Source organism: Cyprinodon tularosa, unplaced genomic scaffold (genome assembly GCF_016077235.1).
Source record: "Cyprinodon tularosa strain WSP-4 unplaced genomic scaffold, ASM1607723v1 ctg455, whole genome shotgun sequence".
Taxonomy (NCBI): Eukaryota; Metazoa; Chordata; class Actinopteri; order Cyprinodontiformes; family Cyprinodontidae; genus Cyprinodon; species Cyprinodon tularosa.
The window spans coordinates 2,006-28,977 of record NW_024039180.1 but is presented as its reverse complement, the minus strand read 5'-3'; the positions used below and the strand labels follow the sequence as shown (position 1 = coordinate 28,977).

Genomic DNA, 26,972 nt, shown 5'->3' with positions numbered 1-26,972 from the left:
TCGTAGACAGACGTAAACAGATTCTATAAATCAGGTCGAAGACAACCTGGACTTTGAAAAGGTTTGAAATAAACAAGGTTTTCTTGGCTGTGAAATGAATCTTTTCAGTCTGAGACTGTTTACAAGATTAACTGGTCATGGGGAAAATATTTTAAGTTATAAATGAATGTTTGTTTCATAATAACGGTTGCTTGTGTGTCTGTTAAACATGAATGTTTTTTGTTGTGATTTTGGGAAATTAATATCCAAAAAAACTAGGAAGTGTTTGATAAAACCAGAAGAAACATCTGAGGGATTTATGTGTTTCATTTTGTCAACAGAGCCTGATTTGAAACTTTTCTCTACTCTGAGCCTAAAATAGTGAATATCTAACCTTTTTAACCACGTCCCTGTTCACAGACCAGCAGCCACTCGATGGGTAAATGGTCTCTGACTGCTTTTAATGTGATTATTTCAACATTTATGTTTGAAATAAATATGTTTTACATAGTTGCACTGGTGTTCTGTCAGATGAGCATCCCCCGTCAGACCAGCATACCCATAGTCAATACTAACACTTTAGTTTATCCCTTTAGATTTATTTTTTTTTTAAATAACCTCAATTGGCATTAGTCATTTACAAAAAAATATTCAATTACTTAGCATGCGATAATTTTACCTTAACTTGTTTCTTTTTCTTGTACATGACTAAATGGATAAACATAAATCTGACTTTTTGTGTATGTGTATTGACTATGGGTTTGGTCATCTGATAGAACACCAATTCTCAGTTTCAGCTCAGGCCGCTTTCAAAATTGATCTCTCCAGACCCAATTTTTTATCATTTTTGTTGTTGTTGTTGATGGACAAAACAGCTGGACCGACTCTCAGTATAAAATCTCCAGAATACTAAACTTATAGGATGCAAGAATTGTATCTATAGCATCATTACATCCATAATCAGCATCTTTACACATTCATGAACAGGAAAACCAACAAAACAAGCAAGATGAGAAAACTTTGGACATTTCTGAGGGTCCAACAGCACCAACTACAAACCCCAACCAGACCATGTTTGAGTGATCCTGAAACAGAGAGATTGATGTGGGTAAAATACAGGGTGGATGGTAATGGCTCGTCTATAAAAGAATCATAACTATAAATAAAAAAAAATGTTTTAATTTAAAATTCGATATGAAGATATCATTTTAAAGTCTCTTTTTTAAATTAAAGTCTTTCATTTATATTCCCTTTACAGCACATTTAATTGAAAAAAAAACAAATCATCATCAGCATCAGCATCATCTTTGTCATCAGTATTGTCATCAACAACATCCTCATCTTTATCTTTAGGATCCACATTATCAGCATCATCATCACCTCTTTCAGAATCAGCATCCTCATAATCATCAGCATCCTCATCATCATCAGCATCCTCATCATCATCAGCATCCTCCTCATCATCATCAGCATCCTCATCATTATCAGTATCCTCATCAGCATCATCATCATCATCATTATCAGCATCTTCATAATCATCAGCATCCTCATCATTATCAGCATCCTCATAATTATCAGCATCCTCATCATTATCAGCATCCTCATAATCATCAGCATGCTCATCATTATCAGTATCCTCATCATTATCAGCATCCTCATAATCATCAGCATCCTCATCATTATCAGTATCCTCATCATTATCAGCATCCTCATCATTATCAGCATCCTCATAATCATCAGCATGCTCATCATTATCAGTATCCTCATAATTATCAGCATTCTCATCATTACCAGTATCCTCATCAGCATCATCAGCATCATCATCATCATTATCAGCATCCTTATCATTATCAGCATCCTCATAATCATCAGTATCCTCATCATTATCAGTATCCTCATCTGCATCATCAGCATCATAATCATCATCAGCATCCTTATCATTATCAGCATCCTCATAATCATCAGCATCCTCATCATTATCAGTATCCTAATCAGCAGCAGCATCATCATCAGTATCCTCATCATCATCATCAGCATTATCAGCATCCTCATAATTATCAGCATCCTCATCATTATCAGTATCCTCATCAGCATCATCAGCATTATCAGCATCCTCATCATTATCAGCATCCTCATAATTATCAGCATCCTCATCATTATCAGTATCCTAATCCTCATCATCATCATAATCAGCATCCTCATAATCATCAGCATCCTCATCAGCATCCTCATCATTATCAGTATCCTCATCATCATCATCAGCATCCTCATCATTATCAGTATCCTCATCAGCATCATCATCATCATCATCAGCATCCTTATCATCAGCATCCTCATAATCATCAGCATCCTCATCATCATCAGCATCCTCATCATTATCAGTATCCTCATCAGCATCATCATCATCATCATTATCAGCATCCTTATCATCAGCATCCTCATAATCATCAGCATCCTCATCATCATCAGCATCCTCATCATTATCAGTATCCTCATCTGCATCATCAGCATCATCATCATCATTATCAGCATCCTCATCATCAGTATCCTCATCAGCATCATCATCATCATTATCAGCATCCTCATAATCATCAGCATCCTCATCATTATCAGTATCCTCATCAGCATCATCATCATCATCATTATCAGCATCCTTATCATCAGCATCCTCATAATCATCAGCATCATCAGCATCCTCATCATTATCAGTATCCTCATCTGCATCATCAGCATCATCATCATCATTATCAGCATCCTCATCATCAGTATCCTCATCAGCATCATCATCATCATTATCAGCATCCTCATAATCATCAGCATCCTCATCATTATCAGTATCCTCATCAGCTTCATCAGCATCATCATCATCATTATCATCATCCTCCTAATCAAAATCATTATCAGCATCTTTATCATTTTAACTAGTACATCACTTCCCAGAAGGCCAAAACGGAACATTAACATGAAGCTTTATTTAAAGTTCGAAGAGGTTTAGGGAAATAATAATAATACATTAAAATTGTGTTTATTCTTATGCATTAAGTAGTTCCTCCTTTGTTTCAGGTTAGATCAAAACATGTTTGCTAAAGTTTTTCTTTCATCTCTGCCAATGTTTGATGGATATACCCATCCTTATTTTCACTTCTTTCATTCTTATCAATTTCAGCGGAAACCTGATTGAACTCCCCAATATTTGGTTCATGCCCTTTCATCATTTTCTTCTTATTGTTTGTTCCCTTTGCTGACAAAAATGTATAATCATTTATTCCTCAAGGTTGTGGAGGTTTGTATCCTAGATAATTTTAATGTCAGTTTTTATAAAGTCCCTTTAAACCAAAAAACTGAATACAGATGAGAGTAACAGTTCACATGATTTTTTTTGGCTCTCTAGCTAAATAAACGACTAAATTTCAAACAACAGAAGCGGTTTTGCTGGATTCAGATCAGACCACAAGAGACCTATGATGAATAATAGCACAACTACTGCATGTTTGACCATGTTTTGACCATTACTGTAATTTAACTGTAATATGCAATTACCTTAATCTGCACTTTAATTCAGAAAGCTTCTCCTCAAGTTTTATATATTCATTTTATAGTAATAGCATTGTATATTCTGCTCTTGCTGCTATTGCCTAAACTGCATTTCGTTGCCTTATACAGTAGCTGTATCTGTGTAATGACAATAAAGTTGAATCTAATCTAATCTAATTAGTATAGCCCAGTGTTAAGTTTGTTTAATGCTACAGAATTGCATACTGTACAACCCAGAACATGAACTGCTAACCCCTGAGGCTCTGAGCAACATTAAATACTAGAAGTCCAGGTTTGCCTCAAAGCAGCTCTAAAGTTGAAGAGATAAAAAGATAAAGTCCTCCAGGAAAACACATTTAAACATCTTTGACCTGCAGCCTATTAAAGATGCTGGAAAGTGGAAAGATTATGGATGGTTTAGCAGAAAAGCCTCAGATTCTGCAGAGGTTGATATGAATTCCACCAGGAAAGAGGAGGAAAATAGATTTACACAAACTTTACTTCAATCTGAACCTGGAGAGGTACTGAGGTGGGACTGAGGTGGGATTTGATGCCACAGACTCCCGGGGGAAGGTACTGCGCTCACTGGAAGGGATAATCAAGCAGCCAGAGGCAGAGACAGGATTACACTGTATTAAAGTATGTCTACTGTCTCCAAATTCAGCTGCAGAATATTTAAATTCATGTTAAATTCTTTGTGACTCAAATAATCCAAATTAAATAAAAGTTGAGGTTCCCAAAAGAACCTAGCTCCACCTGTGATTTACTATATAGAAGATTTTTAATACATTTCAATATTTCATAACGTGGCAAACGACGCTATGATGTCCATCCTGCACAGAATGAATTAGGCCTTATGGTTATCCCAAATGTTCATGAGGATAATCACACTCGTCACTCGTCCTGTCCAGTAGAGTGGGGGATTGCTGCTGAGTCAATATCTCCTGTCTCTACCTCCTCATCCTCCATAGTCAATGACCTGATGCCATCAGCTGGTTTTCCTCTGACAGAAAATTTCAGCCTTTAATCTAATTTGATGATCTGGTTGTTCTGGATCTATAAAGTCACCTGAGATGACACAATGGGAAATTTTCTCTGGTGTCATTTTTGGCTCAGCAGTTGTCATAATACCAGCGAAGGGTACCTAGTAGGAGAATTGGTACAGTACCATTCAAAATGGCGCTTCCCAGTGAAACAGCAGTTGAATCGCAGCTGACGTCCCTCCACCTCCAAGCCAAGTCCCCTCCAACTTCCAGCCACTGTCCTTCCCCTGCAGATTTTTTTTTCTCTGATTCCAACCTTTCACTGAATTACAGGCTCTGATCAGGAGATGGCGCTTCTCTTTAGATCTTAATATCGACAAATCATGACAGAAAGAATATTTTAGTACAAAGACTGATGTTTAAAAAGAATTTGAAGGGGACCAGCCAATGACCAGCCAAGGAGAGTGGGGAAATTTTGTACTACTTTCAATTTGCATGTTTTCTATGCCAAAATATATTGCTTTTCGTCCGCTCTATAAAGTCTCAAACTCAACGCTATTTCTGACTCTTTGAATTGAAAAAGCTTCCTGGATGGGAAGCGAAACGTCTTCAAACTTGGAGACAAAGTCCAGTGGATTAAATAGATATCAGAGATAATTTATGGCTCTGGGATGTCTGTGCCTTGCTCACTGGTTCAAAGACAAACTGTTTTAGTCAGACTTTATCCCTCCAGATCTCAGCTCTCTCTTTGGAACAGAAAATGTCTCCTGTCTGTTTCAATGGCTTAAATATTATTTATCTCATTAGAGGTTTCACAAGGTCTTTCAGCACCACTTCTCTTTTATCTTTATCTCACAATGACTGGAAGACTCTTTTGGTTTGCCTCTCTCCTCATTCCATCCAACTCTGCCCGATAAATTAATGCCTCCCAATGAATAATTTGAATGAGATTAGGCTAATGACTGCTGGCACTGTCAGGTAGCTGAACAGGTTGACTTACAGATGAGGCATCAGGCCAGATTTTCCTCCTGCTCTGAGCTTCAGTGACAGTAATGACTTTTGCCTGTACGACAGAACAAATGACGCATCCCATAAGGAAATTATGCAAACAGTCTTGCAGTAATTTCTCTATCAAAGTACCGTTCTTGACGACCTCTAAAAATATACACTGGTTTACTTATTTAACGGCTGAATAATACCGATGTGAAACTGCTTTGCTTTTTAGCAGTGAATGTAAAAACCGAGCATTCTAGGAGCCCATGATAGATATATAGTAGGTAGATTGAATAGAGCTAATATTTCACAATTTTTTTTGAAATATGTGAACTTTGGGGCACATCCACTTATAGCACACATCTAATACAAATCAGCTTTTAACAAGTTTAATAAATTAAAGGTTGTTTCCAATTTATTAGACATATTGTCCTGAAATGCATCTGCTAGAATACAATGAACACTGTTGTGATAAAGGTCATGATATTTAAGCCATCTTGGAGGACTCCCAAACAATGTTGTATTCGTCAATGATGATTATTTCGTTGATGGATCTGTTTTTCATTACGATAACAAAAACTGAAGAGCTAAACATGGATCTTTGGTGACGAAAACAGGACGTGTCAAAGGTTAAAGTTTCATCAACGAGACTAAATAAAAATTAGCGGGCGGGCGGTCAAAAGAAAAAGTCCGGTCAGCAAGGAATAATCTATGGATCATTATTTATACCTAAAAAACTAATACGTTTGCGGTAATTTAATGAATTAAGCGTTAATCAGTAAAAAAAATTAAAACAATTTTTTTTCATCGTAATCACTGAGTCTGGGAGCGGCCATTTTTGCCCAAATATAGTAACACCTCACTCCTGCCATCTTCTGGCAGTGGGAACTACTAGACACATCTGCAATCAACAACAATTATTGAAGATTTCCAGAGGACTTCACCATTGAAATTCACCAGAGCTATAGTGAAACTGACAATGCCCACGTGCATGGCAGCTGGATGTTGGAATACATCGGGTACAGGTGAAAAACAAAAGAGTTATTTCACCTTTCCGATTCCTGATCCTCCACGGACGGGTTGGTCGTTGGATCGCCAACTTGAAGAGGGAGGATTTGCCATCGAACTTCTGACCAGAGAAAAATCCCGTCATCAATCAGTTACTCTCTGCTTCGCATAGTGCACTGTTCATCACATCATGGATAATAGCTCGTTGTGACAAACACCAGATACAGCACTGGGACTTGATCAACAGCCGATACCGCACCGTGACGTCACAAACCAGTAAGTGGCAGTAGTGTTCTTTGACAAACATGGATGTCTCCGATAAAGCACATTCACATGAAAATTATATCATTCTATTGAAGATGTAGGTCCTATTTTCATTAATATCAAATCCCTGTGAATTGAAATTGATTTGGACCCCTGAGCAGAGGTTACAAAGGGGTAAATTGAAGAAATAAAGCCAAAATTGATTGCCAATGTGGAAAGAATATTTTTTTTTCATTGCTACTCCTTTAATTCAGCAGTTTTATGAGTTTAATTCAATTCAATTCAGTTTTTTATATGGCGACAATTCACAACACATGTCATCTCAAGGCACTTTACAGTTCAACCAGATCAAATAGACAAATAATTCAAAGTTTTCTATCTAAGGAAAACCAGTTGATTGCATCGACTCATTGATTCGAAGGCAATTCTTCACGCTAAGGAGAGAAAAAACTCCCTTTTAACAGGAAGAAACCTCCAACAGAACCAGGCTCAGTGCGAGTCTCTAAAAAAAGGCCATTAAATGGAGCTGGTTCCATTCTTTTGATCCAAAGATGCGCCCCCTACAGGTTGCCAGAGAAACTGACTGGGCCGACTAGGGCTTAAGGAGACAGAAGCATATATACAAAAGGCAACTGTAAAAGGTCCCATCCAGGAAACACACAGCCAGGCAGACGAGCTCCGAGCCAGCTCCCATTTCATTTACTATCGCTATATTAAAACTTTTCTCTCATTGCTAATTCTCAGTTTGGCATCTTTCACAAAATTGAGCAGCATTATTTGGATTGTTGGTTTTTTTGTGTCATTTAACCCAATAAGATAAATGATGTTAGCCAGTTAGCCACAATAAAATATTCTGAAACACCATTTGAACATGTTGAGCATATTGAATTCACATAAGTTCATTTTGTCCTAATCTGCATTGTCTTCTCTTCATCTGAGGTTGGGTTACTGGATTAGAAGGTCCAGAAAGGAGAGACAGGCATAGAATATGAATACCTAAATTAAAATCATTGGAAAAGACAGGAGAGAACCTGGAATATGTTTTTTTCCTGGTTTGGCTGGAACTTTGTCCGGGAACAGGAACAAAACAGGATATCCATGACCACTGGCAATAGATCCATACAATCCTTAGATAACAACCAACATCTGGCTTTAGGATAAAACCAGCACCAGAATTTTCTTGTTAGAGTGCAGTTTAACAAGAAAATTCCCCAAAGAGTTGGATTAATCCTTTCTGATTCCCTCAAGGTCTAGAGTAAAATTACAAGAGAATGCTTTCCTCATGCCTCGCTCCCACACACACATCCTGACATGCATATTTATGAACTTATTTACATTCTAGCTCAAGGTTAACAAAAACCTATTAAGCAGACAATGAAGCGCACCAATGGAGAGCTTGAGGTAGTATACAACAATACGCTCAAACATAAAAACAATCTTATAGAGACAAAGCAACTAAAGACATTTCGGATATTTGAACTTATTCTGACAGTCAGTTATTTTGTTCAACACTAAATGAGTTTAATCGGCTTTTCCTGCTGCTGTCACAGACAAAATGTTGATTTTTCACAGGGCTCTGCTATACAAGATGGTGCCCAATGGCATTACGATGAGGGCTGAACATTCATAAAAAAAAGGAGAACCCTTAAAATTATTTCCTATAAATCAAAAGAACTGCTTCCATGGATACTTGGACTGTCTTCAAAAATACCTTTAAAGCTTTGCATCTAAAAGCTTGCAGAATGAGGTATTGTGAAGAAAGAAGAAGAGATAAACTTTAAAAGGGAAAAATTTGATCTGAAATTTGATCCAATCCAGTAGAGTTATTTACTGAGCAGGACATCCAAGGAATCAGGACCGGACCTTTTCCTAAGCACTGCTGAGGAAGTCTTATCACTGGAAGGTTGATAATACCTTTCAGTTTATCTGAAAACGTTTCCCCATCTATCTGGGTTAGGGTTGTCAATTGTGGCATCTCACACTACACCAACTATAGATGGAGAGCTGATGTTTTTAAGCAGCTGGAGGCCTGGTCTTCTAAGTTGGAAATCAATGTCCAACCACAGCTGCTTCAAGGTTTTAAAAGAAAAGTCCGAATTCAGAATTCAAACTTCTGAAAGTACTTTAAATATGAAATTACTACATATAGTTCAATAAAAAATGTTTCTAATTGAGAGTAATTTCCATTTGAATGTGCTTTACTACACTTTTACCTGATGTATTACAACTGTCCAGAGTCCAGTAAAGATGGACCCAGTATTCAAGGTGAGACAGCCAGGAGGAAAGTTTTAAATGTTTATTAAGAGATAAATCAAACAGACGAAACAGAACCAAAGCGCCGAACTGTGGAGCTGCGGACCTGCAGCGACTGCAGGGGAAGGCCCCAACCATCACTGACTCTGGTTTCACTGTACAGTTCATCTCCTTGCTAAGGGATGCAATCCAGCTGATGAGCTGCCAACCAGACGCAACGTGCGTCGCCCAGAGGGTCCCTGTTGCTGCAGCCCCGGAGAACTTGCAGGAATCCGATCCAGGCCAGGGGAAGACAGAGCAGGCAGGAACAGTTCAGGAATACAGGAAACATCCGCTCTATCAGAGGGTCCGACCCAAGCCGGAACAGAGGGATCCAGGATTCCAGGAATCCTCAGAGAATCCTCAGAGATCCAGTAGGGGTCCAAGTATGGTTCAGGCAAACAGATCAGATGGGGACAGACAGGGCCAGTGGATGAGAGGCAACGGAATCAGGAAATCAGAATCACTCCGGAAACGCTGAAATACTCACACCACTGGTTAGGGAATAAACTCGCCTAAACACAAGGGCTTAAAAATAATCTACTACTGGAAACGGGGACATGAACCTTGAAAATAACTAAAACTAACAAAACCAACAGACAGGCACAAACAGAAGGCAAACAGGGAACAAACAATGATCTGGCCGCGATAGCTGGAAATGAGCCCGATATAAAGGGATCAGACGCAGGTGGATGAGATCAGTGATAATTAGAGACCAGGCAGAGTTAGGCAAATGAGTGAAGTGAACATTTAAGGACAGCTATCAGGGCGTTTTATATTGAATCTTTAGTTTAGCTTGTCCTGAATGAACTTGAGCTTTAAGGGTCCAATCAGAAGGATGAGTCCATGGTTTAAAGAACAGCCTGATTTGAAACAAACACTGCATTACATGAAGAAAAATGAGTAGCTGAAACTTAGCACCTTCTTTCTACTCAGATAACTGAAGAGTTAGTCACAAGTTAGGAGTATTAGCAACCAAAACTGCAATAAAGGCGGCTTGAATTAAATGTCCTGTGTGACAGAATAAGTAGGTCGATCTATAACATGAGGCAAATAGTGTTTACAGTTTTGCGGTTTCCACAGCTCGACAGAAGCAGAAAATGATGCAACAACAGCAACACATTTCAAATTCATGAAATAGAAACGTTTCTTGTTGCGTCAGTAAGACCCCAATAACAGAACCATTTATGAAAACACATTTTAAAAATATCCCTACAGTTTAAAAACTGCATGCATGGAGACAGAAAATAAAACAAAATACAATAAAATATTTTTTTCTCTGTTGTTAATTTATATACATTTGTAGATTGGAGATTTAAATAAGCTCTAGGATTCTAGATCAGGGGCTCAGCCCTGAGGGTGAAAATGAGAGTGTTGACTTTCTGATAAATCCCGTTCTAATGTAAAATATGACAGATTACTGGATTAAGGACATTTCTAGTATACTACATGATATCACACATAACAATTTTTGAGAATTTGGAAACAGTTGCTATTTATTTACTACTTCTTGTCCCAAAGATATGGGAGAAGGAGAGGAGAAAGCGAAGATTTCCGCTGACTGTAATCATCTGGTCCCCCCTCCAAAAATACTGCTTAGGTGCCATTTATGCTACGCTCACGCAGCAGGCTAATATGACCCATTTTCAGTGTTTTTGCCCATGGTGACTGTCAGGTTGAGTGGAGGTTCCAAGTTCAATATCCAAAAAAGTGTAAAAGCAGAAGCAAAAATCTACAAAATCCAAAAATACTGAAATCCAAAAAAAGCTCACATGACGGGTAAGAAATGATGACGATGACGAACCAGCAAACAGTGACCAAACAGGAGGTGTATATATGGGAGACAGAAACAAAGACCAGACTAATCAGCAGATTGGGAGCAGGTGTGGAGGGATGAACCTAGAAGGGAGCTAGGGAAAAGGAGACTGAGACAAGAGGGCTACAAGAAATACATAAGAACTCAAATACAATCAAAAATAACTAGAATAACACAAAATGGAAATAAAACCAATGAAAACACAAAGAGAAAACTTAAACAAAACCATGACAGTGACTCATATTCAACTTTATATAGAGGAAAAGAGCATTCCTGTACTTTGTTCACACAAACAAAACTGCAACCTAAGTGTCCATCTGTGTATGGACACTTAGAACTATGAATTATGAGATGCCTTGAATGATGAGTAATGTTTATACAATGTTTACCTTTGATCACTGCTCCACTTTAGGAAATAGAAATGTTATGAGAGCTGTACAAATGGAAATTTTGTTTCTATACACTGTTTATACAAAATTACACTAAAGTTGATCTAATTCTAAGTCGTGAACAGTGCTTTGCAATTTTTTTTTGTTTTTTATTTTTTTTATTTTTTCCTTTTTCATTTGTTTTAATTAGACAGCATTGCTTGTTACCATAGACACCATAACAGTAGATCCCACAAACATATACTGGTTATTATTTTCTGTGTAGTGACTGCAAGCTTGACCTTATGACATGGTTACATCTGCGTTGTCAAGGCTTTTTGACACACGGTGGCTCGTTTGCCTGAATATATACCTCAATTTCTTTTTTTTCTTTTTTTTTCTTTTTTTACAGTGTCCTGTCTGGCAATGTGGCAATAAGAATAATTGTCTTGATGCCAAAAGGAGCCCAACAGATTTTACTTTCACAAGTGTAGCGGTATGGCAATTGCCATATTGCTCCACTTGTTTCATGCATATAAATTGCTTTATTATAATTATGCAGGGAGTTTTACAGTTTATATGGACACTGCAATCTAAGTAGAGCAGAAAAACAGAAGAAAAAAGAAAAAAAAAAAGAAAAAAAAGGAGAAAAGATGAAAGAAAGAGGAGATAGAAAGGAGACAATGACAGTGCTTTGCAAATTTTTATTAGTTTGAAAGGTTGTACAGGTAAAGGTTTTTGGGTAATATAAATAACAACAATCAGATTTGAGCCACTTTCATATGTGGTACTAAATAGAAAACATATCCTATGTGTGGATCCAAACCCATCAACACAGACCTGCAGCATCACCAAGTGCTCTGCCAAACACCCCTGCCTACTCTTCAACTCTTTTTGGCTGTCGTCTTTCCCTGATTTGTGTGTTGGATAATAGTCTGACCCAGGTATTTGGAAAGAGAAATATCAACACTGGCAAGACAGAAAATGATCAAAAACACTGTAATGCTTAAATAATTTAATGTAATCAGCAATATTATCAACTGAACCAAAACAACATAAATGGATTTTGTTAATCAAACTGAATTTGAGACAAGCCTTGACACTTTCCTTTTTGATAAAGCTTATAATTAGAGTAGGTCAGGTTACACCGAGCTATCTTTATAGTTGTGCTGCTATATGCTTCGACTGCTGGAGGACGTAGGGACATGGTTTGGGGAGCATCAGTGGCAGCTTTGCTTATATTTGATTATTTTTTACGGAGAAACAGGAGAAAGTGTCTCTTCTCTCCATGACTGCAGCCACAGTTTGCTGGTAACTGACTGCCGGTAGGTGTTCTAGAGAAGGAAGAGGCTAACAGCAGTTAGCTGCTCACGATCTGAAGTTTTTTTCTGAATTGTTTTTTACATTGTCGCAAAGGTCAGCAGTAATGCAGATTATAGGAGATTTGTCACTAGTCGCTTCTTTGAGTTGCTAGAGTTATCTGAAAAGCTGTTAATTTAGGAGCAAAGTCACTAAATTGGCAGCAGAACTGCTAAAGTCTGTTATTAAATTGACATCCACCTAAATTATCAAATTTCAGTAATAAACAGAATAAAGCATCAAGACCTGCTGTGTGAATTACACATTTAAACAACTCAATAATGTATGTTTTTATTTGCAGACAGTAATTGTTAATGTCAGAGATAACTTTGTCAGATAAAAATCTTTCAGTGTTAACACCTGCTACGACCTGCTAGCTATGGGGGAGGGGGGTGGGGGGGTGGGGGCAGGGTTTGTCCTGAGTTACTGGATAAGAAGGCGTAAGATTGCGGCCATTATGAATCTGCAGCAGTTGAAGAAGCATAATGAACGATTGTCTGGGATGGCGCGGACGGAGGGTTTGACCGTGGTTATCCCTAACCCCCCACCCCCATCCCCCCGGCCTTTCACTACATAAACGCATGAAATGGTTTACAAAGGCTTAGATGAGGACAATAATAAATGTTCACTTCACAAATTTCTGCAAAGCCTTTCATCCACAAAGCTCATACACATACCTCCAGCCCCCACATACTGAACATCTATGGAAGGAACAAGCAGTAATTAGTGCTTAATGGCTTGTCTGTTGTGGTTAATTGCAGCCTGTATGGATGCAGTATCGAGGGTGGAAAAAGGCGGAGTGTGGGGGACGAAAGACGGGTCTGATCACCACTTCAGTTCTAATGATCTCATGCTTGTTTTCTTTGTTGTCTAGACTTTTTCCTAAACTTTTAAAACTACATAAAAGCATTTAGACACCAAAGAGCTCAGAGAATAAAGTAGATGCTGAGCTTTGAAAAAGGGCCTCAATCATGATAATAAAAGATGTTTTCTGCAATCTCCAACAAAGCACCAGGAATTTCGGCTAAAGGTGTTGCAACATTACAGACAAACTGTTGATATAAAACTTTTTTTCTGTGAAGGAGCTTGAAATGTTGCATCACCATCAGGGCTGTAGTCACACTTTAAAAACTACTGAGAGACGCTCATATTAGTAGAATACCAACATAAGACTGCTTTATTAAGCTATGCACACATTTTAGAGTAAAAAAATGTCTTTCTTAATTTATTGACTAGAAAGAGGAGCTCTTATTAAAAGTCCTAAAACTAGAAGTTTCCTGAAGTTTGGTTGCCTTTAAATCTTATATTATGTCCACTTTTCCAACGCTCTATAGAAAGACTGAACGGCTCCAGCAGGTCAAAGTTTTATTACTGTATACAGTATATAGCTGCTATTTGAAGGTTGATTTGAGATGGTTTTGTTTTGTGAAACAAAATACTCTCCTGTGGAACCAACTACCAGTTTTAGTCCGTGAGGCAGACACCCTGTCTACTTTTAAGGCTAGGCTTAAAACTTTCCTTTTTGATAAAGCTTCTAGTTAGAGTGGCTCAGGTTATCCTGAGCTATCTCTATAGTTATGCTGCTATAGGCTTAGACTGCTGGAGGACATAGGGACCCCTTTTTCATCATTCTGCTTCATTCTATCTCTATTCTCCCACCCTGCAGAATCTGTTAGTTCAATCTCTCTCTCTGCTTTTTTCGTTTAGTGGCTTGGCCTCATTTGTTCCTGTTTGGTTGTGACTCCATCCTGCAGTGAAATATCAGCTGTGCTGCTTCCATCAACACCTTTGTTTATAGATGTTGGAGATCGGCCTGTTTTTCCAGTGTAGTCCTGTTTCTCTAACTGTAACTGGCTGGATGTGCTCTCTTCATCCTCTGACATGGGAACTGGCTCGGAGCTCGTCTGCCTGGCTTTTAACGTTGCCTTTTGCATTTCTGCTTCTGTCTCTGTCACGATTTGGCTATGGTTAGTTGACCCAAAAGCAGAGGCAGGGAGGCAGAGGTGAATCTCTTGTGGATTTAATAATGACTTAACACAGGCATCCCCAAACTCGGTCCTCAAGGCCCCCTGTCCTGCAGGTTTTAGAGGTTTCCTTGCTCCAGCACAGCTGATTTTAATTGAAAGCTGATTAACAGGCTTTTGGTCTATTGCAATCATTATAACCAGCTGAAGCAGAGAAACCTCTAAAACCTGCAGGACAGGGGGCCTTGAGGACCGAGTTTGGGGATGCCTGACTTAACAGAAAACAGAGGCAGGTTATCCAAAAAGAAAATATGAAACCAGGAGTCCAAAAATCCAAAAATCAAAAACATGAAAACTAGTCTAAACGTACCAGAAACCATGGAGACATCAGGGGAATCACAATCATACGGAGGAAGGCACAGAGAGAAGGAATTGGAGCATGTTAGACGGTGTTTGACGAGGACCCAGCAAAGGGGAACAGAAGAGAGAGTGCTTTTAAAGGAGACTGAGACAAAGAGGGGGCTAATGAGGAAACTGGGAGCAGGTGTGCAAAGAACAAGAGAGGGAAAGAACAAGGGAAGAGGGAGAACATAAGAGGGCAGCAGAGAGCAACAAATAGAAACCTGGAAGACTGGAAATAACAACAAAATGATAATCAAATAAGTAGGACTATAAAACATGGAGAAAAGAAAACTAAACACTAGAAAACAAGGAGTAAAGTAAGACTGAATACTCAAAAGAAAAACGAAACAGAAATCTGACAGTCTCCTTGAACCCCAGTCAGCCTCAGCAGATGGCCGCTCACACTGAGCCTGGTTCTGCTGGAGGTTTCTTCATGTTAAAAGGGAGTTTTTCCTCTCCACTGTCGCTACAAGCATGCTTAGTGTGAGGGATTGCCTTCGAGTCAATGACTTGATGCAATCAACTGGTTTTCTTTAGATAGAAAACTTTGAATCAATCTGAGTGTATGATCTGGTGAACTGTTAAGTGCCTTGAAATGAAGTGTGTTGTAAATTGGCACTATAGAAATAAACTGAACTGAATTGAAATTAAAGGGCGGGTGTCCAGTAACTTTAAGACGTTTCCTTTTTTTGGACACGGCTGAATTACTCGATTGAGGTATATTAGCACAGGGACACATATAAAAATGTCTGGACATCCACCTTGAGGACAGGAACTGCTCGATCCCTTACTAATGTCTTTAAAACAGCAAAATGATCCACACATGGTAATTTATTATCCTGAGCCAAAATAGAAATTCAGTGTAATGATTTTCAGCAATTTTCTCCATCAAACCTGCATAACAAGACAAAGAAAAGCTACTGTATATTCTGGGGAACACAAATTAAACAAAAGATCATCTTTCAGCTGCAGAGAAATGAGTACAGAATGAAAAACACGCAGCCTGGCAGGTGCTGAAGAGAGAGAAAAAAAACATCAAACGGCTTTGAAGTCACAGTTTAGCCTCTTTCTGCCAACATGTCTTTGCTTCCTTTCCAACATGTTCTGTTGACAGCGTTCATCAGAGGGCCAGCAACAGGAGACAAGGAGGACATCTTTAAACGGGAGTGTGGAGGGATTTATGAGGAAGAAGACAGTAGCTTTGTTAGTGGGTCAAATGGTTCCATCCCTGCCTCTCTATCATCATTTACCTGCAATGATTGTAAGCTGCTTAAGGTAAGCACATCATTTAAATGGCTAAAAATGGAAATGACAGTGGGAGGGGGGCTTCATTTATTATTGATGGTAAAAAATACATTTATTTAGATTCAAAAAAAGAATTCAGTACCTTTTATTCCAATTTTTTACTGAATTGTTACTCTGACTTTGACTGGCTGGATGTGCTCTCTTCATCCTCTTTTCTAACCCTGCTTCTGTCTCCTTGAACCCCAGTCGGCCTCAGCAGATGGCTGCTGACACTGAGCCTGGTTCTACTGGAGGTTTCTTCCTGTTAAAAGGGAGTTTTTCCTCTCCACAGTCGCTAAAAGCATGCTTAGTGTGAGGGATTGCTGTGAGTCAATGAGTCGATGCAATCAACTGGTTCCTTCTATCTTAGGAAAACCAGTAGAAGTGCCTTGAGATGACATGTATTTTGAATTGGCACTATATAAGTAAACTGAAATAAATTGCATTGCAAAAAAAAATCATGTTTGGAAAATACAATAAAAAAAAAAAATCCAACCCTGTAATAAAACTTTGGAAAACTTAATCAAAAGAGGTTTAAAGACTAAGTAACTGCTGTTTACTTATGCCTTTTTCAAATCGCGTTTGAAGTTTATATTCTTTTCAAAATGCATTCAAAAATCAAGCGCTCGTCCCTTCAAGCCCAATACAAATCCTTGCTCTCGAAAAAAAGAAATAGACAACAGATAATGAAAATATAGTTTGAAGGAAAACAAAGCAAAAGCCACACACAGGCTTCACAGACTTTGATAATATGTAACACAGTCAGACACAAAGTCTTTACTGTCAGGCCAATAAACTCAGAAACTCTCTGTTCGCAGAGATGCTGTTAAATCCCTTAATTGGACTTAATGATCATGAATGCATTTGTTGGTTGGATTGTTTTTCTTTTTCCTCTTCTTTAAAGAACATAGAACAATAAAATCATTCTGCAGCTCGTGAAAATATTCAGTTAGTCTCTAAACTTTTTGGTTTAATTCTTTATCAGAAAAGAAAAATAGCAACTACCCAAAAAGGCAGGGAATGAAATATGAAAACCTGAAAAAATACAAACAGCGTCAAAAGCCTGAAACAGCGAGCAGCTCTCCGAGGCGATCGTACCCACCGTGTCCATCTGTGCATAAGGAGGAATGGAGACCACCTTATTATCAATCCCTGCTGTATATGCTTAGAGCTAAAACTGCTATCATGTTCTGTAGTTTGGAATCTCACTTTTCATTGTACGTTGAACACAGAAATATCTGCCTATATTGGCCTGGAAAAATCATTTCTTTCATATTGCTTAAACACATCGAGCCTACATCATAACATCTTAAACGCTGAAGAGTCTTATGTCGGCATGTCAGTGATAAACAGAGCACCCCCTGGTGGCACTTCGGGATCGACAATCTCTACTTGTCTTGCTACTGATTAATAAAGTTATTCAAACAAAAGAGGAAAATTATTTATGTTCATCTAGATTTTAATACTACTTCAATAATTTTAGAGATTTAAAGACTTACTGTAATGTGAAGGAAACAGGGAAGAACGCAAAGGAACGTTTGATTAGGTAAGGGTTTCTATGTTACAGACATCTCTGGACTCCCTAGATCTGCCTCTTTAGGTTAGATGTCTCTAGCTTAGATCTACCTCTTTAGGTTTGATGTCTCTAGCTTAGATCTACCTCTTTAGGTTTGATGTCTCTAGCTTAGATCTGCCTCTTTAGGTTAGATGTCTCTAGCTTAGATCTGCCTCTTTAGGTTAGATGTCTCTAGCTTAGATCTGCCTCTTTAGGTTAGATGTCTCTAGCTTAGATCTACCTCTTTAGGTTAGATGTCTCTAGCTTAGATCTGCCTCTTCAGGTTAGATGTCTCTAGCTTAGATCTACCTCTTTAGGTTAGATGTCTCTAGTTTAGATATACCTCTTTAGGTTAGATGTATCTAGCTTAGATCTACCTCTTTAGGTTAGATGTATCTAGGTTTGATTAGGTAAGGGTCTCTATGTTACAGACTTCTCTGGACTCCCTAGATCTACCTCTTTAGGTTAGATGCCCCGAGCTTAGATCTTCCTCTTTAGGTTAGATGTCTCTACCCTAGATCTACCTCTTTAGGTTAGATGTCTCTAGCTTAGATCTGCCTCTTTAGGTTAGATGTCTCTAGCTTAGATCTGCCTGTTTAGGTTAGATGTATGTAGCTTAGATCTACCTCTTTAGGTTAGATGTCTCTACCCTAGATCTACCTCTTTAGGTTAGATGTCTCTAGCTTAGATCTGCCTCTTTAGGTTAGATGTCTCTAGCTTAGATCTGCCTCTTTAGGTTAGATGTCTCTAGCTTAGATCTGCCTCTTTAGGTTAGATGTCTCTAGCTTAGATCTACCTCTTTAGGTTTGATGTCTCTAGCTTAGATCTGCCTCTTTAGGTTAGATGTCTCTAGCTTAGATCTGCCTCTTTAGGTTAGATGTCTCTAGCTTAGATCTGCCTCTTTAGGTTAGATGTCTCTAGCTTAGATCTACCTCTTTAGGTTAGATGTCTCTAGCTTAGATCTGCCTCTTCAGGTTAGATGTCTCTAGCTTAGATCTACCTCTTTAGGTTAGATGTCTCTAGTTTAGATCTACCTCTTTAGGTTAGATGTATCTAGCTTAGATCTACCTCTTTAGGTTAGATGTCTCTAGCTTAGATCTGCCTCTTCAGGTTAGATGTCTCTAGCTTAGATCTACCTCTTTAGGTTAGATGTCTCTAGTTTAGATCTACCTCTTTAGGTTAGATGTATCTAGCTTAGATCTACCTCTTTAGGTTAGATGTATCTAGGTTTGATTAGGTAAGGGTCTCTAGGTTACAGACTTCTCTGGACTCCCTAGATCTACCTCTTTAGGTTAGATGTCTCTAGCTTAGATCTACCTCTTTAGGTTAGATGTCTCTACCCTAGATCTACCTCTTTAGGTTAGATGTCTCTAGCTTAGATCTGCCTCTTTAGGTTAGATGTCTCTAGCTTAGATCTGCCTGTTTAGGTTAGATGTATGTAGCTTAGATCTACCTCTTTAGGTTAGATGTCTCTACCCTAGATCTACCTCTTTAGGTTTGATGTTTCTAGCTTCGATCTGCCACTCTAGGTTAGATGTCTCTACCCTAGATCTACCTCTTTAGGTTTGATGTCTCTAACTTAGATCTACCTCTTTAGCTTAGATGTCTCTACCCTAGATCTACCTCTTTAGGTTAGATGTATCTAGCTTAGATCTACCTCTTTAGGTTTGATGTTTCTAGCTTAGATCTGCCACTCTAGGTTAGATGTCTCTACCCTAGATCTACCTCTTTAGGTTTTATGTTTCTAGCTTAGATCTGCCACTCTAGGTTAGATGTATCTACCCTAGATCTACCTCTTTAGGTTTGATGTCTCTAACTTAGATATACCTCTTTAGCTTAGATGTCTCTACCCTAGATCTACCTCTTTAGGTTTGATGTCTCTAACTTAGATATACCTCTTTAGCTTAGATGTCTCTACCCTAGATCTACCTCTTTAGGTTAGATGTCTCTAGCTTAAATCTACTTCTTTAGGTTAGATGTCTCTAGCTTAGATCTACCTCTTTAGGTTAGATGTCTCTACCCTAGATCTACCTCTTTAGGTTTGATGTTTCTAGCTTAGATCTGCCACTCTAGGTTAGATGTCTCTACCCTAGATCTACCTCTTTAGGTTTGATGTCTCTACCCTAGATCTACCTCTTTAGCTTAGATGTCTCTACCCTAGATCTACCTCTTTAGCTTAGATGTCTCTACCCTAGATCTACCTCTGTAGGTTAGATGTCTCTACGTTAGATCTGCCTCTCTAGGTTAGATGTCTCTAGCTTAGCTCTCCCTCTTTAGGCCAGACGTTCCTATCTCACATCTACCTGCTCAAGCAAATCAGCTACACTCAGGGCCATCGCCTTCTGCCGGGGTCTGAGCTTCAAATACTCATATATCTTCATGTCAATAAGACTTTATGATTGTGGTTTCGTCTCCCTGTGAGTCTATACAGGTTCAGATATGGCATCAGCAACAGAAAACTAGCCAGGATTTATAAAATTATGAGTTTAAGAAAAAAACTGATTATGTCAAATATTGCAACAGTCCCTTAAATTATATTTATGTCAATTTAAAATAATAATATTGAGATATTTCATGAGAAAGTATTGATTCCAGCTGGACACCTGAACCTCAGGAATAAAGGGCACGCCTTTGAAGACCAAACAGGTCAGATTTTGGACAGATGGTTTGAAAGAGGGGTAAAGAAGCTGGTTTAATTTTGCAAGTATGAATAACTAGAACTCATGGAACTCATTCCAAATAAATAACATAAGACCACTTGTTATGATAGAAATGGCCAAACACATAACTAATACACAACCAAAGAGAGGAGATCGAAAGAACGACAGCTTGATCTCTAATTTGCATTGACTTGGATTGTGCTCAGGAGGACGGACCTCCATGCTGCTTAAAAACATTAGCGCTCCAACTACAGATTGATCTGATGAAGCAGACAGAAAGACAAAGACTCCTGGGTAGATGTAGGAACCTGCAGCATCCCAAAAAATTAAAAGAATAAAACTCGGGTTGGTCTTCTAAGCCTGTTTTGTGGTTGCCATGGCCTGGATGAATGAGAATTTACAGAGGCATGTTCACTGCTTATAGTTCTATTTAAATTACACTGCTAAGGTTTAATGATGCAAACCTTGCTTGATCCCAGTCTAGCCATGCAAAGGTGATCTTCTCTTAAACATTCTCGTCGAAGACCTGGAAGAAGTCATGCAGGGCGGTGCCTCCACATTCAGTGGCACCAAGGGGTTAGACGTGCGATATAAAACCATAGTATTTGAGGACAATAGTCTTATTGTGGCAAAGGTCAAGTCCTCTGTGGAGAGGACATCACCATGTCTTCTGTTTCCTTGAACCCCAGTCAGCCTCAGCAGATGGTCTTGTTCTGCTGGAGGTTTCTTCCTGTTAAAAGGGAGTTTTTCCTCTCCACTGTCACTACAATCAACTGGTTTTCCTTAGATAGAAAACAATGAATCAATGTGACTGGATGATCTGGTGAACCGTAAAGTGCTTTGAGATGACATGTGTTGTGAATTGGCGCTATAAATAAACTGAACTGAAATTTAATTGAATTCAGAGTTTTATTTTTCGGTGGTTCAGCTCGATCTAATATAGAACTGGGGCTATATAGAACGGCAACCTAGGAATGATAATTAATATTCTCGACTGTATTGCAAACATGGTGTATATAAATAATAAAGAGTAGAGGCCTAAGGATTGACCCTGTGGGACCCCTTTGAAAACATTGGAGAAGTGAAACCATCTGTTTGTGTACAGTGTGTTCTTTCTGACAAATAGCTATTGAACCAACCAACTGTCAATAAAGACTGAGTACTCCATGACTATTGTATATATTTTCAATTTAGGAGAATATACTCACATTTTTAAAAACAAAAACATAATTTTTAAAGATTAATTTTTTAAGACAAGTGTAATAAATAGACTGGTCAAAGTTGATGCCATTAATCCTGCACTGTCTCATTCTATCTCTATTCTCCCACTCTGCAGAATCTGTTAGTTTAGTCTCTAACGTTCTGCTCTCTCTGCTTTTTCTCATAGTAGCTTCATCTGGTCTGTTCCTGTTTGGCTGTGACTCCATCCTGGAGAGAAATATCAGCTGTGCTGCTGCCATCAACACCTTTGTTTATAGATGTTGGAGATCGGCCTGTTTTCCAGTGTAGTCCTGTTTCTCTGACTGTGACTAACTGTTTGTGCTCTCTTCATCCTCTGACATGGGAGCTGGCTTGCACCAAGTCTGCCTGGCTGTTTGTTTCCTGGACGGGGTCGCCTTTAACAGCTGCTTTCTGTATCTCTGCTTCTGTCTCCTTGAACCCCAGTGGGCCTCAGCAGATGGCCGCTCACACTGAGCCTGGTTCTGCTGGAGGTTTCTTCGAGTTAAAAGGGAGTTTTTCCTCTCCACTGTCGCTACAAGCATGCTTAGTGTGAGGGATTGCTAATGAGTCGATGCAATCAGCTGGTTTTCCTTAGATAGAAAACTTTGAATCAATTTGACTGTGTGATCTTGTTGAATTGTAAAGCGCCTTGAGATGACATTAATGACATGAATTGCCACTATAGAAACAAACTGAATTATATTCAATTAAAATTTACATCTTAAGCACAGACAAAGACATAAAAAACACAGTAAGTCTTTAGTCATTTATTAGAGGTCGCAGAGATGAACTGGATCCAAATATCGACGTAATATTAAAAAAATATTCAACAGGCAGAGAGTAGAGAAGGATGTCAGCTAGATGTTTCCACAGAGATCCACAGTTAAAAGGTTTTATTTGAATAATTTCATACTAACATAAAAACAGTGCAGAGAAAATCAGGACATTTCATTAAAAATCGAATTATTTATAATTACTGACTTAGAAGGTTAATATAGTAATTTTGTATCCTTTAAAGAGATTAAATGATTTATTTACAGGTGGAAAGATCGAAGAATAAAGTTTAATTCATTTACTAGTGGATTGAATGGTATGCTTTGGGTCACCGTTATATGTTGGTGATTAATTTTAATGATCCAAGACATAGTTATTCCAAAAAAACCATCCACTGGACGCTGTTTTCCAAGTTTGAAGATGTTTCGCTTCCCATCCAGGAAGCTTTTTCAATTCAAAATGTCAGAAATAGCCTTAAACTCCAGGCTTATAGAGTAGCCCAAACTATCATTGCTATGTTTAACTTACATGTTTATTTATTTTTTCCTGTACAACCTGGAAAATGCTTCATTCTAGTGGTGTCTGGGATGTTTAGCAAGCCGGGTCACCATATCACATAGAACAATATCCTTAAAGGAATAGTACACCCAAAACATGATTAGCCTTCATTTTCTACTCACCCCCATGCTGAACAACACTCTGGAGTACTTTTTTGATATCTCAAATGCATCTGGAGATCTGGGAGGCTTCTTGCTGTCTGCTGACATTCAAATAATGAAGGTCTATGGTGCCCGAGGCAGAAAGGTCCATAAAAGTCCACAAAAAACGTGTCAATATTCCTCCATACTGCTCGTCCAATGTATTCCAAGTGTCCTGAGTGGGTAGCATCCAGAATTTACTCGAAACAAAGTCATTTAGAATGTTTTTAGAGCATAAACAGTAGTGTATAGGATTTCCTAAAAGCGCATTCACGACTCTACGGAAACCGCGGCAGACCAAACCAGATGAAAGTGCGCATTCAGCGTCTGCTCTGCCGATAATGCAAGCGTAGAAGAAGAAATGTGCTGTTTACCTGTGCAAAGAAAGAAACAACGAAAGAAAAATGTCTGAGGACTTCAGTGTTGAGGAAGAGCATGAGTTCTTTGCCGAGCTGAATGCGCACTTTCATCTGGTTTGGTCTGCCGCGGTTTCCGTAGAATCGTGAACACGCATTCAGGAAATCCTATACACTACTGTTTATGCTCTAAAAACATTCCAAATGACTTCGTTTCGAGTAAATTCTGGATGCTACCCACTCAGGACACTTGGAATACATTGGACGAGTAGTATGGAGGAATATTGACACGTTTTTTGTGGACTTTTATGGACCTTTCTGCCTCGGGCACCATAGACCTCCATTATTTGAATGTCAGCAGACAGCAAGAAGCCTCCCAGATCTCCAGATGCATTGAGATATCAAAAAAGTACTCCAGTAGAAAATGAAGGCTAATCATGTTTTGGGTGTACTATTCCTTTAAGAACAATTAAGTTCATTTGAAATTTTCTGATTGTAATTTTTTTAAATTTTTTTTAAAAGCTCACTTGCAATTAACAGGAAATTTGGATGGAAACAGTATTTAAGGCACAGCTGTGGGTGCTGTGACCATGCTGTATAGGAGACTTCTGTAAGCATCCTGCCGTCGCCTATTGAGGTAAAACTTCCTCGGACAGTCGGATCATAGTATAGTTGATGCTGTTTCTTTAAAATGATTTACTGGACTAAAGTACAACTCTATTGATCTGCTATAGTGTTCAATCTCACTGCAACATTGATTAAAGCTTCAGACTAAATGTGTTCAATTAAAGCAGAAAAAAAAAAAAATTCAATGAAGTTCTGAGTTCGAGCCCCACACCCTGCACTCTGGGTCTCTGAGCAAAGACGCTTTCTCTACTGGGAAATTAATAAAGTTAAAATTATTATTATCATTACTGTAATAAATTAAAACTGAACCAGCCTCAGAAAAAATATCAGAATTAATACTTAAATAACGTCCACTTAAAGTTTTAAACGTCTGGGAAATTTTTATAATTCTAAGAGGTGGAAAAAAAAGACAAAGACCTGATTTATTACTCACATCTTCATAATTATACTAATTGGAAAATATACATTTTCTTAGTATTTTTTATTGATTAATTCATCATTGTGGGATTGCTGAAATCGACAGTAAATAGTTAAGAAAATATAACGTATTTCCTAAAGTTTCTAAATGTTTATGACAGGATTTTGATACATGAAGAATGAGGTATTTGGTATCCTCCATTCTCACATCTAGTGTAATGTTATGATAATTATAACAAATCATATTCAGTTAAAGATTCAATTCAATGCAGTTTATTTATATAGCGCCAATTCACAAAACATTTCATCTCAAGGAACTTGAGTTACTACAGTTCACCAGATCATCCAGTCGAATTGATTCGAAGTTTTCTTTCTAAGGAAAACCAGTTGATTGCATCGACTCATTGACTCAAATTAAATCCATCACACTAAGGATGCTTGTAGCGACAGTGGAGAGGAAAAACTCCCTTTTAACAGGAAGAAACCTCCAGCAGAACCAGGCTCAGTGTGAGCGGCCATCGGCTGAGGCCAACTAGGGTTCAAGGAGACAGAAGCAGAGATACAAAAAGCAGCTGTAAAAGGCAGCCCCGTCCAGGAAACACACAATTCAAACTGTAAGAACGTATCTGCTGGTTAGAATCCTGTTTCGAACTTTAGTAACCCAAACATTTTGGAAGACAACCTGAATATTCTTATTCCGTTCGGTTTCTGACATAAGCTGCGTTTGATGTTCTCTGATAACTAAAGCATTAAAGAAACTTTTCAGAAAAAAAATGAACTTTTTCATGAAAAAGTGAAGAAATATCTGCAGTTCTAAAAAGGTATTGTTGGACAAATTCTCTGCATAATATTTCTGTAGTTATAAACAGAGGCTGCAAAAACGAAAGCCTTTCTTCATCAAAGCCTCGGCTAAAAGCACAATGATGTAGACGTGAAACAAGACAACAGCACCACCCACAGAGCATCAAACCCAGAACATGCAAAACGTCACTCATATGATTTCTTTTGATAGTAGACTAGCTCTGCATCACAATACGAAACAAACTCACCCACACTATTTGTCTCCATATCTCTTTTCAGACCGCAAAACATGGCCACAGACTCTGACTTTTCCCTTCTCAGAGAAACATCCACAGCAGAGCAGGGAGAGACAAACGCTGACAGTTCAGAGGAGGAGACAGAGGGAGAGATGTGGACTGCTGAGCACTCTGGGAATACAGTGGTAATGATAAGAGATGACTGCCGCTTACGCTACAACCACTCAACCCCCAAGAGGAGAGAGAGAGAGAGAGAGAGAGAGAGGTACACACACTGAGGAATGAGAAAGGGAAGGTTAAGCCTTGTGGAGAGAGAAAGTGTTCAGAAATATGCAGATTAAAGAAGCTAAGAGTATGTGGGTGAGTGAAAAAACGTGATAAAATAAGAAGGATTAGACAGGCAGCGATGAATTGGTTATTTTTAGAAGAAAAAAAACAGGAATGAGAAATCTTCTGTCATTTTCCTTAAAGGAAAAGTCCGGTGAGCAAGGAATATGTTTACGGTGATTTTATATATATATTGATATATATATAAATATATTAAGTGTTAATCATTGAAAAAATAAAAACAATATTTTTTTCGTCCCGATCACTGAGTCTGGGAGCGGCCCTTTCCGCCCAAATATAGTAACACCTCATTCCTGCCATCTTCCAGCAGTGACGTCACGGTGCGGTAAGCCTAGCGCCATTCTCCCCGCTTTCCAAGCTAAATCAATGGGAACTACTAGACACATCTGCAATCAACAACAATTATTGAAGATTTCCAGAGGACTTCACCATTGAAATTCACCAGAGCTATAGTGAAACTGACAATGCCCACGTGCATGGCAGCTGGATGCTGGAATACATCGGGTAAAAGTGAAAAAAAAAGTTATTTCCCCTTTCTGATTCCTGATCCTCCACGGACGGGTTGGTCGTTGGATCGCCAACTTGAAGAGGGAGGATTTGCCATCGAACTTCTGGCCAGAGAAAAAACCCGTAATATGTAGCCAACATTTGGAAGAAGAATGTTTTCAAGATGACTTGGATAACATACACCAGATGCAGCACTGGGACTTGATCAACAGCCGATACCGCACCGTGACGTCACAAACCAGTAGGTGGCAGTAGTGTTCTTTGACAAACATGGATGCCTCCAGTGAAGTAGATTCAAATGAAAATTACACTAAAAAACACTAACCATTTATTGAACAGTATGTAATAATTTCATATTTAAAGTGCTTTCAGAGGTTTGAACTCTGGCACGTCAGGAATTTTCGGCCCCATGAAAGACAATGATATTGGGTCTCCCCCCCAAAACAACACAGATAGGCTAGTTAGCCCTGGCTGCGGTTCGACTCGGAGGTCCGCTGGTTGATGTGGTCCTCTCAATACCAGTATA

General features: G+C 38.6%; 1 protein-coding gene across 2 annotated transcripts in view; it reads right to left on the bottom strand.

Annotated features, from left to right (window-relative positions):
* The window catches only part of grip2b (glutamate receptor interacting protein 2b), a 108,737-nt gene extending 82,984 nt beyond the window's left edge, over positions 1–25,753 (bottom strand). For both annotated transcript variants that reach the window (XM_038300751.1, XM_038300752.1), the window contains exon 1: positions 25,604–25,753. In XM_038300751.1, the coding sequence (XP_038156679.1) occupies positions 25,604–25,646 (43 nt within the window). In that variant the 5' untranslated portion in view covers positions 25,647–25,753. The remainder of the gene's footprint in view (positions 1–25,603) is intronic.
* Positions 25,754–26,972: the final 1,219 nt, after the last annotated feature.